This window comes from Trematomus bernacchii, unplaced genomic scaffold (assembly GCF_902827165.1).
Source record: "Trematomus bernacchii unplaced genomic scaffold, fTreBer1.1, whole genome shotgun sequence".
NCBI classification, from domain to species: Eukaryota; Metazoa; Chordata; class Actinopteri; order Perciformes; family Nototheniidae; genus Trematomus; species Trematomus bernacchii.
Genome location: NW_022987851.1, coordinates 6,046,706 through 6,065,149, shown reverse-complemented (window position 1 = coordinate 6,065,149; position 18,444 = coordinate 6,046,706). Strand labels below are relative to the sequence as shown.

At 41.8% G+C, this 18,444-nt stretch overlaps 1 protein-coding gene across 1 annotated transcript in view; it reads left to right on the top strand.

Annotated features, from left to right (window-relative positions):
* The window catches only part of tenm4 (teneurin transmembrane protein 4), a 147,531-nt gene extending 132,419 nt beyond the window's left edge, over positions 1 to 15,112 (top strand). Inside the window, exons 29-32 of the mRNA XM_034113348.1 lie at positions 2,876 to 3,172; positions 4,768 to 6,382; positions 8,770 to 8,912; positions 12,202 to 15,112. Coding sequence (XP_033969239.1) covers positions 2,876 to 3,172; positions 4,768 to 6,382; positions 8,770 to 8,912; positions 12,202 to 12,960 — 2,814 coding nt within the window. The 3' untranslated portion in view covers positions 12,961 to 15,112. The remainder of the gene's footprint in view (positions 1 to 2,875; positions 3,173 to 4,767; positions 6,383 to 8,769; positions 8,913 to 12,201) is intronic.
* The last annotated feature ends 3,332 nt before the right edge of the window (positions 15,113 to 18,444 follow it).

Below are 18,444 nucleotides of genomic sequence, written 5' to 3'. Positions count from 1 at the left end.
ATAGGTTCAGACGAACATTAGCACTGTGTCAAAAAGCCTAGAGGCCAGACCTGGGTCATGTTGAGAAAAATAAATGGCTCAACCTTTGCTAGAATGAAATCTGAGCTAACTTTGCAGAGCTGAAGAAGAATTCTACATCCAAGAATAAATCATAAAGCATCTAGAATGACCCACTAGACATTAGTAGGAACACAGAGAGCACCTAGAACAAAATGTACCCTCATTTATTGGCCTTTTCTCAGATGCGTACAACAAATAAAATAAACATTGCTTAAGTTGTCTTTTCACAGTCTCTGTAAGGCGACACAGCTAATGAGGGGGGGTGCCACTTTGTCTGTCGTTGGCTGTTCATTTAATGGCCCGCCGTCCCTTTGGAAGTGAAAGCTTCTAATGTATGTTACAGACAATGGCCCCAGGGGTGAGATAGGAAATGGGAGCAGCCTAATGGCAAGAACAGAGGGGATGAACAGAGCTGGAATCATTGAGCGACCTTGAGTGGCATGTCAAGTGATATTACGTGGGTGGCTGGATGAGTGTGTGGCATTGTGTCGGGGATGGGGGGGGGGGGTGGCACAGAGATGCATGAGAAAAGAAACGCGAGAGGCAGTGTGACTTCACAGATCTTTGTTGTGCTAGGAATAAGAGAAGATGACAGAAAAAAAAGTGTTTTGGTTGTGGCTTTTCTTTTTCTTCCTGTGTGTCTCAGACTGTATTTGTTTCACTGTGGAACTACAAGTCTTTGTTGCATTGTGCTTCTCATGTCTTAAGGCTAAATGGGTCATTGATGCTGATCAGCCCCTCCCAGCCACCGTCATGATTTATGTTTGCCGAAACACTGCAGACCTTTCTCTCTCCAAAGAAACAAACCCTGCTCTCAAACTGAGTACCTTGTAAGTGTACAGCAATGAGAGCACCCTCGTGGCTACAACTCTGCCATAGGAAGCATATTCAACCCCTTTAATGTTGATTTCATAAGAGAATCAAAGCTGAAATCTCTGTATTAGCATTTTGGTATCATCATAGAGTTTGTTCAAAAGAGATACCAAATGGAAATAAATAAAAATACCAAAATGTGTTGTCTTTGATTGTAGTTCGAGAATAAACATTCTATTGAGGAAGAGAGAGTACATTTTGAATTAAACATGTGAACTAATGAAAGGCATTTTTACTTGTGAAACAACAGATTGATTTTTGTCATTTGACACAAAAGTCATTGATATTGATTGAGGGCAGATGTTGCTGCAGTGTTTCATGTTAAAAACAGCTTGAAATTGAACGTTGTCGGTCTAATGTACTGATATAGTTTCTCTTCTGTTTCTACACAGCAACTTACTTTGAGAATACCCTTTAAGAGGCAATGTCCAATTTAAAATAATTCCTCTTGAGTGAGTTTCCATTCAGATCTTGGGATCTAGGCTCTAAGAGTTTTTTACACCCTGTTGAGTCTTCGGTGAAACAAATCCTGGCACCAAGAACTTTATCTCTTCTCATACCTTATATCTTGTTGGCAATCCAAATAAAATTGTGTTGGAAAGAATTCAGGCCTCTGCTACCTATGAAGTGGTCTGAAACACGTCTACCAATGCGGGAGCAGGAGGGGTCTCAGTCTTTGATATCAAGTCACTTATCTTTGACAATCTTGGCAGTTTAAAAAACTAAATACTGTCCAAATGTCATTTTTGCCAGTGGAGTCTGGTATGCACATGTTATAACAGTAAGAGTAGATAAGAACATAACAAATGTGTTCCCCAGCCCCCCTATTCTCAAATTACCACTGCTTTTAGTGTAAAGTAATCCTCTCAAAAAGGGATCAGTGACATTAATTGCCTATGGTGTAATCGTCCCTTCACAGATGAGAGGCCTTAGCATGTTTTTCTTTGTAAGATAAAAAGAAAAAACATGTTTTTTAGCAAGCCCCCTGCGACCGGCTCTGTTGGACATTTGCCAGAAGCAGTTTTCTTTGCCAAGTGTTTTACCAAGCCAAACTGTAAGACATCTGAAGAGAAACTATTTACAGTAAGAAAAAGACATCATAAATTGAGGGCTAGTTTTATTTAATACAAAAGATCCATGTCCATATTTTCCTAAATCTTCCAGATGGTTTTTAAAGCGTTTGTGTGGGCATGTATTCTGACCTGCATCTAAGGCCCTTTTCTCCTGATGATTTGATTCCTTTCTCCTCTATAGCTTCTGCTAACAGAGGTTGCTGACTGAGAAGTGTATTGGTCGGGCTGTTTGGGGATCTTTTTGGCTACAGCGAGTTCATCTCTGTTGACCTGGACATGGTTTTAAGGCTTAACTCTTCCGAGCGGTGTCTTTCTGCTCTGATCACAGTGAAGCCAAGAGTCACTGTCTGCCTCACACATTCAAAAGAAGCAGAAAAAAACGGTCATTTAAACAATGTTCTGAGTCACACAGGAGAATAATTGATTTTTGTCTCCTCTTTTCCAATTTACGGAAATGGCTAAATAAAATGCGAGTCATCTGCGCCTGGTAATTCTTTTCAGTAAGCACTGGAAATGAATTCAATGATCAATGTGGCCCTAATGTTTCTTGCATGAATAGGCATACTCCCACTTAGACTCTACAGAATTCTTTGCACAAACAAAGAAATATGGTAATTCTTATAATTTCATCACTTCAATGGCTCCTGCAGTCCTGAGATACAGCTCCTCCATTGTAATTAAAAGCTGTGAAAAGAAGAATATAAAATAATTACTTTGTGATTATAGCTTTCCTCTAAAGGTTTCACCTCAGAAGAGCAGTGCAACAATTCCTATCAATCATTTCAAACTTCCAAACATGTTCATTCCCACCTGATTGAGCTGCTGTGGTCAAATGTACTGTGTTTAACTTCCTGCTTTCTTTCCTATAGGTTCATAACAGGAACCTACTTTCATTGGACTTCGATCGAATCACCAGGACCGAAAAGGTTTACGATGACCACAGAAAGTTTACATTACGGATCCATTACGACCAGGCTGGCCGGCCCACTCTCTGGGCGCCAAGCAGTCGTCTGAATGGAGTCAATGTGACCTATTCACCTGGAGGGCATGTGGCAGGTATCCAAAGAGGAACCATGTCTGTACGCATGGAGTATGACCAGAATGGAAGAATCACCTCCCAGATATTCGCTGATGGAAAATCATGGACTTACACTTACCTTGAGAAGGTGCGTTTTCTTAGTGCTGCAGTAATGATTAAATGGTTTGGGGATAAAAATGTAATATAAAACAGTTGGAACATGTCGTACAGATACATTCTGTAGGTGTGTATGTGTAAGAACTTCGACTGTGGATTTTCAACAGGAGTTAAAAGTTAACTTCTAAAACTCCAGCAGTGTTTGTGCAGCAATATCAGACTCCAGCGCAGTTATCAGCAAAAATGTAATTAAAACCTGTCTGCTGAACCACAGATGTTGTACTTTGTTACCACAGTCTGACAGCAGAGCTCAACCTGAAATAGCTCTGATGAGAAGAACACGGTAAAATGTCACTTTCTTCTAACTAATTAAAGGAAAGATTGTTGATGAGAAGGTGAAGAGATGCTGCACTGCATCTTAGACGTAACGTGAAAATGGAAGCCAATCACCTTGTTAATAGTTTCAGCAACCTCTAAGTGCTGAGATACTCCCAGCTTGTTGTGACAGCTTTAGAACTGATTCAAAGATATTATTTATTGGTCCAAGATAGGTGCTAATGGATTTTGCCGGAGCAGCCTGTTCATCTCTTAAAGCTGGGGGAGGCAGTTTATTTTTGGCAATGGGCAAAATTCCACAATAACCTTTTAGCATTGTATATTTCGAGTGTTACTACAGGGTAGGCACTTCCTGTAGAGGCGAAGGAAAATGAATGAAAATACAGCCTTTGTCCTGCAGCTCAGCTCTCTTTGTCCTCAGGCTATAAACCATTGGGCCTGTAAAACCCTTAGAAATGACATGCTGTGATTCAACATTAACAAAGCATTCATGAGATCAAGAAAATGGTGGTGGGAGTGGTAAAGCTTTGGCTACAGTCTACATAATGCTTAAGCTAGCACTTACAACACTCTGAAACACTTTAGTTATAATATTAGACTGTTGGTCTAATTGCATTGCATTGTAGGGCAGTTTTTGCCAATGCTGAAATGGCAATGTTTCCTGCAAGATATTCCACATTGAATCAGGCTTTCCCCATAGGAACACCATCTTTCTGAAATTTCCTTTGGCATGATTGGTCTCTCCCGTTATGGCTAGATTTTCTAAAGCCCGTAAACAGAGACAAGAGGAGGTGCAGGAGTCTAGTCTTCTCTCCGACCACTTGAATCAGAGAATGCTGAAAGGTTATTATGGAACCTTTGCCCCATGATGCCAGAAATAAACTGCCTACCCCAGCTTTAGGAAGGATTCTTAATGTCAGAGGGATAAAAACAACTCCACATTCAAGATGGGAATTAGATTCAGTCTCAACCCAAGTTGCATGCATAATGTGGAATTGCTTTTGACATTTTTCTTGTACCTTTGTGGCATACCAGCCCACTTTCTTGTAATCCCAACTTACATTTAGTGACAGTACACAGTATGTAGGTAATGTTAGGAATAGATTCAAAGTAACATTTTGGTATTATAATTTATTTATACTATTCCCAAATATTTGTGTAATTGGAATAAGTGGAGCTCATATCCTGTTTGAATTTAATTTTGAAAAATGTAAATATACAAAATATAATGAATCTTTTACTGTATTTCAATGTCACCAATAATGCTCTGTTTCCTCCTCTCTTCTACAGTCCATGGTACTGCTGCTCTACAGCCAGAGGCAGTATATCTTTGAATTTGACAAGAACGACAGACTATTCTCTGTGACCATGCCCAACGTGGCACGGCAGACCCTAGAGACCTCCCGCTCCATTGGCTACTACAGAAACACCTACCGGCCCCCTGAAGGTAACGCTTCAGTGCTCCAGGACTACAGCGAGGAGGGCCAGTTGCTGCAGACCACCTACCTGGGCACAGGCCGCAGGGTCATCTACAAATACGGCAAGCTTTCCAAGCTGCTCGAGATCCTCTATGACACCACGCGCATCGGTTTCTCCTACGACGAGGTGGCAGGCATGCTGAAGACGGTCAACCTGCAGAGTGAGGGCTTCACCTGCACCATCCGCTACCGGCAGATCGGCCCGCTGATAGACAGACAGATTTTCAGATTCAGTGAAGAAGGCATGGTCAATGCCAGGTTTGACTATGTCTACGACAACAGTTTCCGCGTCACTAGCATGCAAGCTGTCATTAATGAAACACCACTGCCAATCGACCTGTATCGCTATGACGATGTGTCCGGCAAAACAGAACAGTTCGGCAAATTTGGAGTTATCTATTATGACATCAATCAAATTATCACCACAGCAGTGATGACGCATACTAAACACTTTGATGCCTATGGCCGAGTGAAGGAGGTCCAGTATGAGATCTTTCGCTCGCTCATGTACTGGATGATGGTGCAGTACGACAACATGGGTAGAGTGGTTGCCAAGGAGCTAAAGGTCGGGCCTTACGCCAACACCACACGCTACACATACGAGTATGATGCCGACGGTCAGCTCCAGGTGGTCTCCATCAACGACAAGCCTCTGTGGCGGTACAGCTATGACTTGAACGGCAACTTACACCTCCTCAGCCCCGGAAACAGCGCGCGGCTCACGCCCCTACGTTATGATATCAGAGACCGCATCACTCGCTTGGGAGATTTCCAGTACAGAATGGATGAGGACGGTTTTCTCAAGCAAAGAGGGAACGACTACTTTGAGTACAATTCAGCGGGCCTGCTGGTTAAGGTGTACAACAAAGTGGCCGGTTGGAACATCAAATACCGTTACGATGGCCTGGGCAGGAGGGTGTCCAGCAGAAGCAGCACGGGCCACCACCTGCAGTTCTTCTATGCTGACCTATCCAGCCCCACCAGGGTCACCCATATGTACAATCACTCCAGCTCGGAGATCACGTCGCTCTACTACGACTTACAGGGACACTTGTTTGCCATGGAGCTAAGCAGCGGGGATGAGTTCTATGTAGCTTGTGATAACATAGGCACACCTCTGGCTGTGTTCAGTGGCTCAGGCCTCATGATCAAACAAATCCTCCACACAGCGTTTGGAGAGGTTTACCTCGACACCAACCACAACTTCCAGCTCATTATCGGCTACCAGGGAGGCCTGTACGAGCCACTGAGCAGACTGGTCCACATGGGCACACGGGACTACGATGTCCTCGCCGGCCGCTGGACAACACCTAACCATGACATCTGGAAACGGCTCAACAGCAACCACATTGTGCCGTTCAACTTGTACATGTTCAAGAACAACAATCCTCTCAGCAACAATAAGGCCATAAAGTGCTACATGACCGGTGAGTTCAGTTAACACATATATGTTTATAGACTCGTGAAAATGCTCATAACCCTGATTTGTAGAGGATGGTAAACAATGATACATTTGTTACAAAGTCTTAAATCCATATAAAATGCCCTACCCTGCAACATAGCAAGATGAAAACTATGTCCATTTTTCGAGCCTAAAGGCATTTTCTATTTTTTACCAAAAAGCGATAATGCTTAATATAACATGTCAAAAAAACATGTATATTAATTATTTACAGAAACTTTGTGTAATTAGCAAGTAACAGGTGTTAAGTGAGTCCTACTAGAGCAATCAGTGATGCATATAACTTTTTTATGGTGTTAGAAATTACATGTGTGGAGGGGGTGGATAGTCATTCCTGTGTGAAATTGCTATTGCTTACAGTTCAGCAAACAATACTCATTCTAGGTTGTTTTTTTGTCAAATTTGTTGGATATTATTCTAAACAACAAGCCACAAATGGAAGAACAGACCCAGCCAAAATTAAATTGAAAAGCAGTGTGCTAGAGAGGCTTTTTACGAGCTTCCTCACAGGGACACTGAGGTTGTTTTTCTGCCCGTGCGTTCGTGCGCCCAGTAGCTATCGTTTTGAAAGTGCTCGAAGGGAACAATGCTGTACGGCAAAGCCCCCTCTGTTGTTGAACACTCAGTTCCCTTCCCAGAAATATCACATCGTTTTGTGTTGCTTTGTGGCAGGGAGGAGGTAAATGGCAGTGAAAGCACCCTGGTGGAGAAGGGGAGCACAATAGATCCATAGAAACCTTAGCCAGGGCTGGTTGTATCAGCCTCTTTGGCTGGAAGGGAAACAACATTTTTAAGGATAGTCTTTAAATACTCTTTACTACGGTAAAACCAATCGGCTTCAGCCAGATTTCATTAACAAATGGGAGATTAAATCCTTATGTTCGTTCTGCATTATATTTAGTCAATAATGCGTGTGTTGACTATCAAAAAATGTCTTTTTATTTTATTTTCCTACAGATGATACAGAGAGGAAAAATAGTCACTTATTGTTCAAGTGGAGTCCAAGTTTCTACTTCTTTCTGCTGAACAAAGCCATTTAGCCGCCTGCCAAACAGAAAGGCGTTCAGCCTCACAATCCACCATTAGGGGCTGACTGGCATTTGAATGTTAAGCAGACTGTTAGATATACTTTAGTGGGTCTGCCTCAATTGTGATTGATGGTGCTGACATTTCCATTCCTTTCATTAAATTATCAGGGTCCTTTCATTGTCCTCAAACAAATTCTTATTTAAAAAAGCTTTGTCAGGTGCAACAATGTGGCAGTGCCAATCTGTGACAAACTTGCCCCCCAAGTGTCACAGCAATGATTCTGCTGTCCATAACAAACACATCGAAAGGGCCGGGAAACAAATGGCTCAGATTGAACAGGTTTCCCTTCCAGTCATATCTGCAGCCTTCTCTGTGATTTTTCAGAATTAATGACGACTTATCACATGGGAATCCAGCAGCACCTATTACCACGGCGCTGGTGGCCTCTATTAGACGAAGCACATTATGATGATTACACGGATTTGAATCCCAGACACGTCACTTTCCTCAGCATCTCATTAGGGAAAAAATGATCGCTGAAGAACCCTGCTGAGTCTTCAAAATATCTAGTGTGCTAAGTCTAAGGCTGCCTTGGAGATGACATGAAATTACAGTATATAATTATCAGCATAGCAGACACTCTCAGATGTCTCTTGGCTTTTTGTTGGCCCCAGCTGTGTGTCATTAGTGCGGCACCTGCAGGAGTGGACATGAATCACTGCCACCATTCTCGAGTGTTTATTATCGCTTGTCCACTTTCACAAACAAATCAAGTGCTCAGGCCGAAGGACGAGTATTTCAAGGAGACAGCCACTTGACCGCAGATTGCCAACTGTTAATAATGAATGAATCAATTCCTAGTTTTTTTTATGGTGTCTCTAGAGCCAGAATTATTGTGCCTAGTGAGATGCGGTATATGTAAATCATTGATATAAAGTTCACTTGTTCATGTCTTTTATACATAAATATGTGTGTCCTCTGTGTAAAGAGATTCTGAAAGTTTCAGGAAAAAAGACCCCCTCTCTTTTTGTCTTGATCTCGTTTACATCTCCTCCTAGAGCACCATTGTGTTATTTGTAACCAAATATCTCTGAGGGGCGTGGGGAGTGGCTCCTTATTTTCATCTAAAGTAACAGACAGAGAATCAGCACTTTGAAACCGGGCTGAAACAGAGGGGATTATGGGATGCTGCAATGCACGATCTGTTTGGTATTTGGAGCCAAACACTTCAGAGACATGTTTTGTATAAAACTGAGAACTATAATATATTGATGAAAAAGAGTATAATAGTGGACCTTTAATGTTCTGATCTATCCTCTGCAGATGTGAACAGCTGGTTGGTGACCTTCGGCTTCCAACTGTACAACGTCATCCCCGGCTATCGCAAACCGAACACAGAGGCCATGGAGCCGTCCTACGAGTTAGTGCGCACCCAGATCAAGACACAGGAGTGGGATAGCAGTAAGGTAAAGCTGTCACCTATCCCACCTCTCACCCTTACCACACATCACCCTCTCCTCACTCTTGCTTTCCAACATCATTAGCAGGAAGACATGCTCTGTGTAGCCACACTCCCAGAGGAGCTGCCAGCCATCAGGCCCCGAACACAGCCCAGTGAGCCGGGCCCCTGCCCCCAGTCCTCATCTCGGGGAATGGGGTCAGGCTCAACAGCTCTTGTAATTGTCCTGCCATTAGGGAAATTCACTCTCCATTCCCTCCACCACTGCCCATTGATTTCATCTCAGCCTTACACCGTTAGCCAAGGTCTGAGAGTAGTAGACATGCTCTGATTCCCGCGTTTATCAGCCCCTTTTAAGTTGCCTCCAACCCACCTGAATTATTGAACAGGCCACTGTTGTCCTGGGTTTGGTTACAGTGAATGCCACCCATCAGGAGGCCAGATTCATGTTGAGTAACACTCTGGCTGCGGCCCTAACATAGTGGGTATTTGTTATAAAACATTTGTTAGCCTAAAAGCTACTGGTTCAACCAACCATAATAAGCAGGCACCCCAACCAGGCATGATAAACAGATACATCAGTAATGTGTGACTGTGTTGATAAAAGTATCCACTGCTGGACTGGCATTTAAAATAAGAATTAAAAACACAGACAAGTAAATGGTTCAACTATTTAATGTGACATTACTGTTGGTATTACCCATTTGGTTTCCCTTTTTTTATATATATATATATGTTTGTGTGTTGAGCCTAAACTCTGCTGAGTATATCTGAGCTGGGATACTAGTCTACAAATTAGTTGCAAAAGAATATGCAATTTAATCCACAGACACCCTAGCTGTTCCAATTTAAAATATCTGAGATATGATGGAATAGTGTTTCGTATAAAAAAATAATTAAATTAAACACTTTTTTAGACATGCGGTTGCAATTCTAAATATATAAGTATTCACCTCAGACCTCACACAGTAATTCAACATTTTTAAATACCAAGAAACCATTTATCAACAGGCAATTTAAGCCTTTTTTTCACAATTATCTAATAGATTTTAATTGCTAACGAAGTCATGATGGTTCAGATTGAGCCTTTTAAGTAAAAGTCATTAACCATACTTTCAGAGAGGGCAACAGATTGCTTCCATTTTTACCATGAGTTTCTTGGAAGCACTCTTCATAACTAATAAATAAAATGAAATGAATCTTATGTTTTACCCTCAGTGACTCAAACTGAAGTCCATTTGACACATAATACCATTAGGCTAATTATTCATCTACAACCCAGCTAAGTATATAATTACCCATGACATAACAAAACTCACGTAACTGAGGCTTATAACACCCTATATCTGCAGGTTTACCTCATGTTTGTGGGAGTATATACCCTGGAGTATATACTGTAAATGATACGTAAGGAAAGATTGAGATAATTCTTCTCTACCATGTGTATGAGCTGAGGCATGATATTCTTATCTAGAATTCCTGCTTGGAAAATGGTGATCTGAGCCTGTAAATGCCACGCTGATCCTCACCGCAGATGGGTAGACCAGCCTAATTAAATGAAGGGTTCTTTGAAGCATGAATATAGCTTTAAAACTACACATGGTACATCCTGTACACTTGGCATTTCATTTTACACCGGAGCCTGCCTGCCTTCCTCTATCTCTTTTCATTTAAGCCCCTATTTCGCCATGCTGCTGAATCCGTGCACAGATTGAAAAATGCCGTGAGGGGCCAGACGGATGAGGTTTCTTGCCGCACCAGGCTTGATCTCTCATTTTGGGCTGTGCTGGAGGCTGATTGCACCCCACACTACATGAATGATGCCTCTCTGGGTGTGTCCCATGAGGGTGTTTCAGTAAAGTGGAGGACATTGCCCCCTTCCCCCCCCCCCCCACACCCCCTGGGACGGCTGACCGGGTCACATTGTTGGCACGGTAAACAAACATGGAGTGGCATGGTGTGAAGTGTCCCCCCAGGCCATCTCTCCCGAGGGGCCCATCTGCACAGCTGCACCACCCCCTCAGATTGTCCCTCTTCATGTAGGATCTGATGCAGTGTCACGTCAAAGAGCGGGGCACATATGCAGGTCAGTGAATGCCCCTCGCTCGCCCGCCCCACCCACTCCCCAGCCTGTAGTCGCCCTCTAACGCAGAGACATAATTAGAATCTGGCAGCAGGACCTTGGATGTGACTGGTCTCACAGATTCTTCTCTTCAGGGATCGCAAGAAGGAACAGAGTTTGAGAGCCTTTACATTGCTGCTAAGATGCATTCAGGCGACTGTCTCGCTGTGCGTTGGCCGGCGTCCATTTCACATCACTTTCCTCGTTTCAATGTCTCTGTTTCTTCCCGGGGAGCTTTCTCTTGTCAAGTAGTATGAGGACAAAGTATTAATTTTGGCTCAAGGGAATGCGGTATCTATACAAAGTGTTGATTCCCTAAAGGAAAGATAAAAATAAATATCCATACACACTAGTTAGCAACCGATTTCTGCTTCATATTTGGCACAGCATGGCTGTCACAACGCAGCTATTTCACCCTTTTTGAAAATATCATGCCTGTCACAAACGATCAGAAAGATTTGCACTCGCTAACAAACACCTCTGCCCCTACCTTGACTATGTTGGCTATATTCACAGTGTTACAGCAGCAGGGGTTTGTTTGGTGTTGATAATATATGTGTAGCACCATCATCATTATTTAAAAACATCATGTTTTAAAGATGTTTAATCAAATGAGAATGTGGGATCAGTGTGATGTGTTATATCTATACAACCTGTGAGCCCTTATTTTGACACCCTTCAATTTATTGTTAACAAATGTTTTGACACCTTGTTGTTTTATTTCTAGACCACAGCGAAATACTTTAATTAAAGAATGTTTGATAAAACGTTCTCAAACTAGTTCTTAATGCAGTCTGCTTATAACCTTTGATGCTTACTTGTGATTTACAGTTTGTTAGACATGAATCACTTTTATTTGTTCATTTCCATCACATTAATACATGTACATATTACAAAAGGTGTCAAATCAACCTCACTTAGTCATATCTGTTAGAAAAAATGGATTATAATCATAGCTTTTGAAAATGTAATGTTTGAGGTGTTAATGAAGCAAAATAGATCTATCTTTTGAAAAACAGAGCGACAGTGCCAGTTATTCCCATCTCCAATCCCTCACCCTTGAATAAAGGTTACAATGTGTGATATTAAATATCTAGCAGAACGACAAAGCATGTCACTGTGTATGTAGATGCTGCGGGTCTGCGTGACTAACCGCGTTCTCTTTGTTTTGCAGTCTTTGCTGGGTGTTCAGTGTGAAGTTCAGAGGCAGCTGAAGGCCTTTGTGAAGCTCGAGCGTTTTGGTCAGATCTACAGAGCCAAAAGTGCCGGATGTCCTCAGACAGAGGACAAGAAGATCTTTGCCTCTGGTGGCTCCATCTTCGGAAAGGGGGTGAAATTCGCTATCCGAGACGGTCGCATCAGCACAGATATCGTCAGTTTAGCCAATGAGGACGGGCGGCGCATGGCAGCAGTGCTGAACGACGCCTTCTACCTGGAAGAGCTCCACTTCACTATCGCCGGGATGGACACGCACTACTTCATCAAACTGGGCTCGGTGGAGGGAGACCTGTCGCTCATCGGCATGACGGTGGGCCGGCGCACGCTGGAGACCGGCGTCAACGTGACCGTGTCTCAGGTCAACACTGTTCTGAACGGCAGGACTAGGCGCATCACGGACATCCAGCTGCAGTACGGCGCTCTGTGTTTGAACACGCGTTACGGCAGCAGCGTGGACGAGGAGAAAGCTCGCGTGCTGGAGCTGGCCCGGCAGAGGTCCGTGGCCCAGGCGTGGGCCCGGGAGCGCCAGAGACTGAGGGACGGAGAGGAGGGGTCCCGCACCTGGACCGAGGGAGAGAAGCAGCAGCTCCTGGGCTCGGGCAAGGCGCAGGGCTACGACGGATACTACGTGGTGTCAGTGGACCAGTACCCCGAGCTGGCAGACAGTGTCAACAACATTCATTTCATGAGACAGAGCGAAATGGGCCGAAGGTGACATGAAAACGAGGCTCCAGAGTCACAGTCTCAGATGTAGGACATGGGACTTCTTGCCAAAGACAGTTGTGTACATGACCACCAGTTTGTTTTTTTCCTTTGACTGTGCTCAACTTGGTTTTTAATATACTGTAAAAAGAGAAAAAAAAGGAAAAAAACATGGTTGCAATCAGTTGCACTGTATTAATAGAAGAGTGCCCTTCTCCTTTTGAAGATACTTTAACAGTCTTTGCCCTCCAAGTGCGGCTGCTAGAGGATGAACATTTGCGATGTCTGTGACTTATTTTTGTGACTCCATTTCCTCGTCCCCGTTGGTGATTCTGTTCAAAGAAACCCGAGAGGAGTATTGGTAATGCATTATGTTCACCGGCTAACTCTGCAGCCAGACTTGCAGATTGTTATTCACAAGCTTGCTCCATTCTGCCTCAGCCAAGGAGATTCCTTCTCTTTTAATCACTTCTTTTTTATACTTGAAACCCCTCATAGCCCCAGTCATCCATAAATAATGAGAGAGATTTCTGTTGGCGGTAGAGCCCTTCATCAAAACCCCAGCTGAACTTGTCAAAGCACCTTCATTTGTGTGATGCCTCGTACTTTTTCAGAGGACCATTGATACTCATCTGAAGCTCCCTGACTGTGCATGTCCATGCCTTCTTTATGAACTACAAAACAAGCTAAACTGCTTAATCAAGCTTCAATTGTATAGTAAGGCCAACACAGGGGTACGAGGTCACGCTTTTTATTTTCTGTGTATTTCATTTTTTTAAGTGGAATTTTTTCGTCATAGGAAAAAAAAAGGAAAACATTGAATAAATTATTCTCTGCTCCCTTTTATTTGACCGTGGTCAAACAACTCGATTATGAAAAATAGCTAAGAGCCATCCCTGTAAGAAGCTACTGTGGAATTAATGTCTGTATTAAACAACAAAAGGTATTTTACAGGAATGGGTTTGAATTACATTTTAGTTTTGTTTTATAAATAGCTATATGAATTAACAGTATAACAAATGTGAATTTAAAAAATAATGTGAACTATTGTCCCTTTTATTGTTAATTGTTGTACTTGAACAATACTTAAGGGTGTTTCAACACATGGAATAAACTATGGAAGGTGGTTTAGTTTAATCAGTTACTGTCTGTTTCATGAAACCGACTACATTTGACTGATCTTCAATTGCATTTGAAAGGCAGTGTTTGTTTATGAATGAGCTTAAGTCAGTATTCCTCAACACAAAGTCGAATCATGTAAAGCTTGGGATGAGAATATTTTTAAAAATAAAGACTACCCATTGTCATCAGTGATGCGTACTACATCAACATACTAGCTGCTGAGAGGGAGAGGCTTCACGTTGTGCTGTTGGTGAGATGAAAGAAACAAATTGCCTTTGCCCTAAGGGCTGCCCGCAGGTCAGCATCCAGAGTGCTTTCATTCTCCGGAATAAGACTCCACTTGGTCCCCTGGCTGCGTTAGACCTGCAGGTGTACTAGTTGCCGTTTACAGACTAAAGGTCGTCCATACACGCCAACCTTGGAAATAACCCGCATGGACACATTCTAGCTCCCATTTGTCCGTGTCCTCCTCAGTGGAAACCGCAAAGGACAATTCTGCTCATTCGGAAAATGTCATTACTCAAGAGGAATCAAGACTATTTTGGAAATTGTGACATTGATTTTACATCTGGTACTTTGTGAACTATGCCAATCCACTACACACTATGATTCTCTTGTCATTTTCCATCAGAATATTTGTGTGTGTAGGGGACGGGGTGGTGGGAGCATGATTGAGTGTCTCAGTCTGTAAACAAAGTACACCGTTATTATTTGTTCTGCTGCTGGTTGATTCAGTGACGTTTTGTTTCCAAAAAAATATGTATGTTCAACATTATATGAATGAAGGATATTTGCATTGTGGAATATTGCACTGAGAACTGTCGCGTCATAAGACTGTATCTTTTTCTAAAGTTTTGGACTCATTTTGAGTTTTAGTTTGTTCTCAACACTGTGTTTTTAGCGCTTCTCTTTGATCATGTAAATACGAAGACATCCAAGTAAGCTGTAAATAAAATGCAAATGTAGATACCTCTTAGAGCTACATCAGTGACCCTGTGTAGTCTTAAGGTAGAAAAAAAATAAAGGGAATATTTTGTGTTTAATTTTGGTGTTTTGTTATGTATGCTGTATATTCTACATACTACAGAAACATATATTTTCAAAGCTTTATCTCAAACTAAGACGCAGAGAAATATCTGAGGGATTATCCTACTGCCACTTGATTACCACAGTTAATGTTAACTGGGTACCCGCGGACCCTCAAAGTCCCAAAGACATTGAATTGAAAGATTAAATCATAAATATGGCTTTAGTTGGTATAAAAGAAACTTATAATGCTTTATCTTTCCTGTAGTGTATTATATAGGTTATTGTTCATGTAAATGGTCGGCAAAGGCTAAAATCCCAAAGTCCCCCCCCCTCCGAAACGCCTCCATTGGAATCCTTTGTTTAGTTCTGTAACATAATGACATCACTATGTAATACTCACGCTTCTATTGGCTAGCGCTCAAACACATTGTACATGATAGGCTATGGGGTGGGACATCTTTAAGCAGTTGACCAATCACTACAGGGCTGCCTAGCTAACCAATCAGAGCAGACTGAGCTCTGGTTTCAGACAGAGGGTGAAAAGCGGCGCTGCAGCACAGGCAGTATGAGAAAAATAAAGAGCTTTTTGAACATTAAAGCATGTAAACGTGTCACAGTAGAGGCACAAAATATGAACCTGAAAATGAGCATAGGGCCACTTTTAATCTTTTTAAAGTCCTAAAAATGCTAAAACCTAGAAAGTGTGGTTTTATGAATCGTTTTTATCTGAAAATTCCAAATAAAAATACTCCAAAAAATGTATGAAATGCACACAGTTAAGGATTTTGATTCTAACAACAATAAACATTCTGGTAATGGCCCTATCCTAACTAATTCAAGCCATTCTTTAAATCAATGTTGCCTTCTGTTACGTTTTATTTCCCGAGTGGCAATAAATGCGTCCTAAAAGGAACCCTGGTTAATACAGTTAAGAAATTCCAGACACGTTTTAATGTTCATCTGCACCTCAAGTTTATTACGGTACATATTAATTCTCACCCTAACATTTCATAAAAATTAAATGAGGCAAATTGAATGCAATATGATAATGCAGTATTGCACCATGTGCCATTATTAAGTTAAACATGCACTAGCACCTGTTAAACTCACATATATTAGATCCTCACATGACTCGAACATGTGGCTAGATCACCACTACATGAAATACAGACTTAATAAAAACATCTTTAGAGTAAATGCATTTGCCTCGAGGGATGCTGTTGCCTATTAATTAACCTGTCAATGTCTAGGTCCAATTCGTTGATGTTACAAAAGCCACCAGGAGACGGTGTGTTTTTGAACTTGATAACTTTGTTGAAACAATCGGAGCTCAGGGGCTAATCCTGTTAGCAGGCGGGGAGTTGGCTGCCAGTATGTGGTGCAGCAAGGGATCCTGGGATATTTACACTCGCTGCATGCAGTGCTGAGTTCCGTGCCCAGAAGAAAACATGAGGTTTTTTACCCAACCAGACAGTACTCTCATTTGTTCTTCTCCACTTTGCATTAATATAATGCCGCTGATCTCTGTGCTGATCTCTCATCCATCATAGGAACGATCAGACTCTAATATTTGCTTTAGCTAATTTACAGGTTATTTTGTAAAGTACATTTCAAATAGGTGGCTCATCTCTTTCATGACTCCTGTAAAGAGGATTTCTGAACAGGGGACAGAAAGTCTGAGCAGAATGAATTCCACTGCAGAGGCAACATGTCCTTTAGCCTGGAGGACTGAAGTCTTCTGATTGGGTCTTAATAACAGTAAATTAAAGTTGCCAAAAATAGGGCATTTTTTCTATGTAAGGTCCAATGAAGTTCAGCATTTGGTATGACTCAATTTATTTTGGGAATTATGGAGCATCGACAGCCTTTCACATAGCTCACTAAGCCAAATGTTTTACACACACTAATTAGTTTAGTGCAAATAACATGTTATTTATGGATAAATAAAATATATCATTCTGCAGAAACTGTTATGTTTTGCTTGAGAACAGACTGTTCTGTGATGCTGATACTTTGCACATACAGCGGCACCGTGCTCTGTCAGTGAGTGGATGAAAGGAGGGTGAGGGGAAGTGTATGTGCCAGAGAGCAGAGGAAGTAATGGCTGATTTTTTTATTTTATTTATTATTATTGATCTTTATACATACAGCTTTTGATGTACCGCCTTATTAAAACCTCGCAAATGTACTGTTTTGTTATATGTGTCTTCGGGGTAGTGAGAATTATTTTTAATTTCTCTTTCAGTCAATAAAAGCATCACATCAGTATGGCTACAAATAACACGTTTTCTTTCATCTTAATATAGTTCCTGTACACCGGTACACACAAAACAGACGAGTGAATAAAAGATGTTCCTGTCATAATACATAAGACAGAATCATGTTTTGATGTAACAGTCAGTTGCATGCAGCCAAACTTTAAATTTGATCTCATATTCACTTAACACCTACAGCTACATTCATATTTGACTAACCATTTCCAGATATTCATGAGAGAGGACATAGTTTTAGCATCAGGAGAAACTTTTCTCTGAGATTCATGCATGAACTATTTCCCATTCCCTGTGCCGACGAGTCTGATACGAAGAGATATCTTCCTATTGCCTTCACACTCCATCTGTTTCCCCTTACTGATCATTTAAACTCTCTTAGTGTTTGATAAACACTGAAAAAGGTATTTGCTGTTAAAATCAGCAAAAGGTAGATTTCTCCTGAGGCCCAGCCATCCATTCCCTCAATGAATTATGTACATTATCGTCTGTAAAATAACCTCTAAAATAAAACACCTGTTGCTTCTCGTTTTTTGTCAAACTTTGTCAAAAGGTACAGTCATTACATGTCTGTGAGTTGCATTTATTTCAGAGCAAATGAGCGAAGATGTTGGTAAAAAAGCAACCCCTTTCCCCACTATTAAAATTCTAAGCATCACAGGCTGGCTAAACTTGTTCCTGTTTTCCCAACAGCTATAACATAACTGGTTGGTGTGATGGTCCACAGCTATAGTCTGATTACACCATATGCCTGGATGGAGAGGACAGCCTCAGATTCTGTCTTTAATCATTCAGCTCCACATTCCCCTCACAACCAGTTATGCAAATGGTGGACCAATCATAAAAGCTAATGGGGCAGGGAATGGTAAACCAACTGGCCATAGAAAGAGAGGTGAGGCTGAATTTCTCGTCACGGTTCAGGTCTCATTTGGATGCCCACTGTGATGACAAAACACAGCAGCAACACAAGCACTAGGAAAAGTGCAAGCCTCGGAAATGAAACTGAGGTGATGGTTTCCCAAAGTGTCATATTTCTACAGTTCATTCAAAGGCCAGCGTTGCCTCTCATACGACTG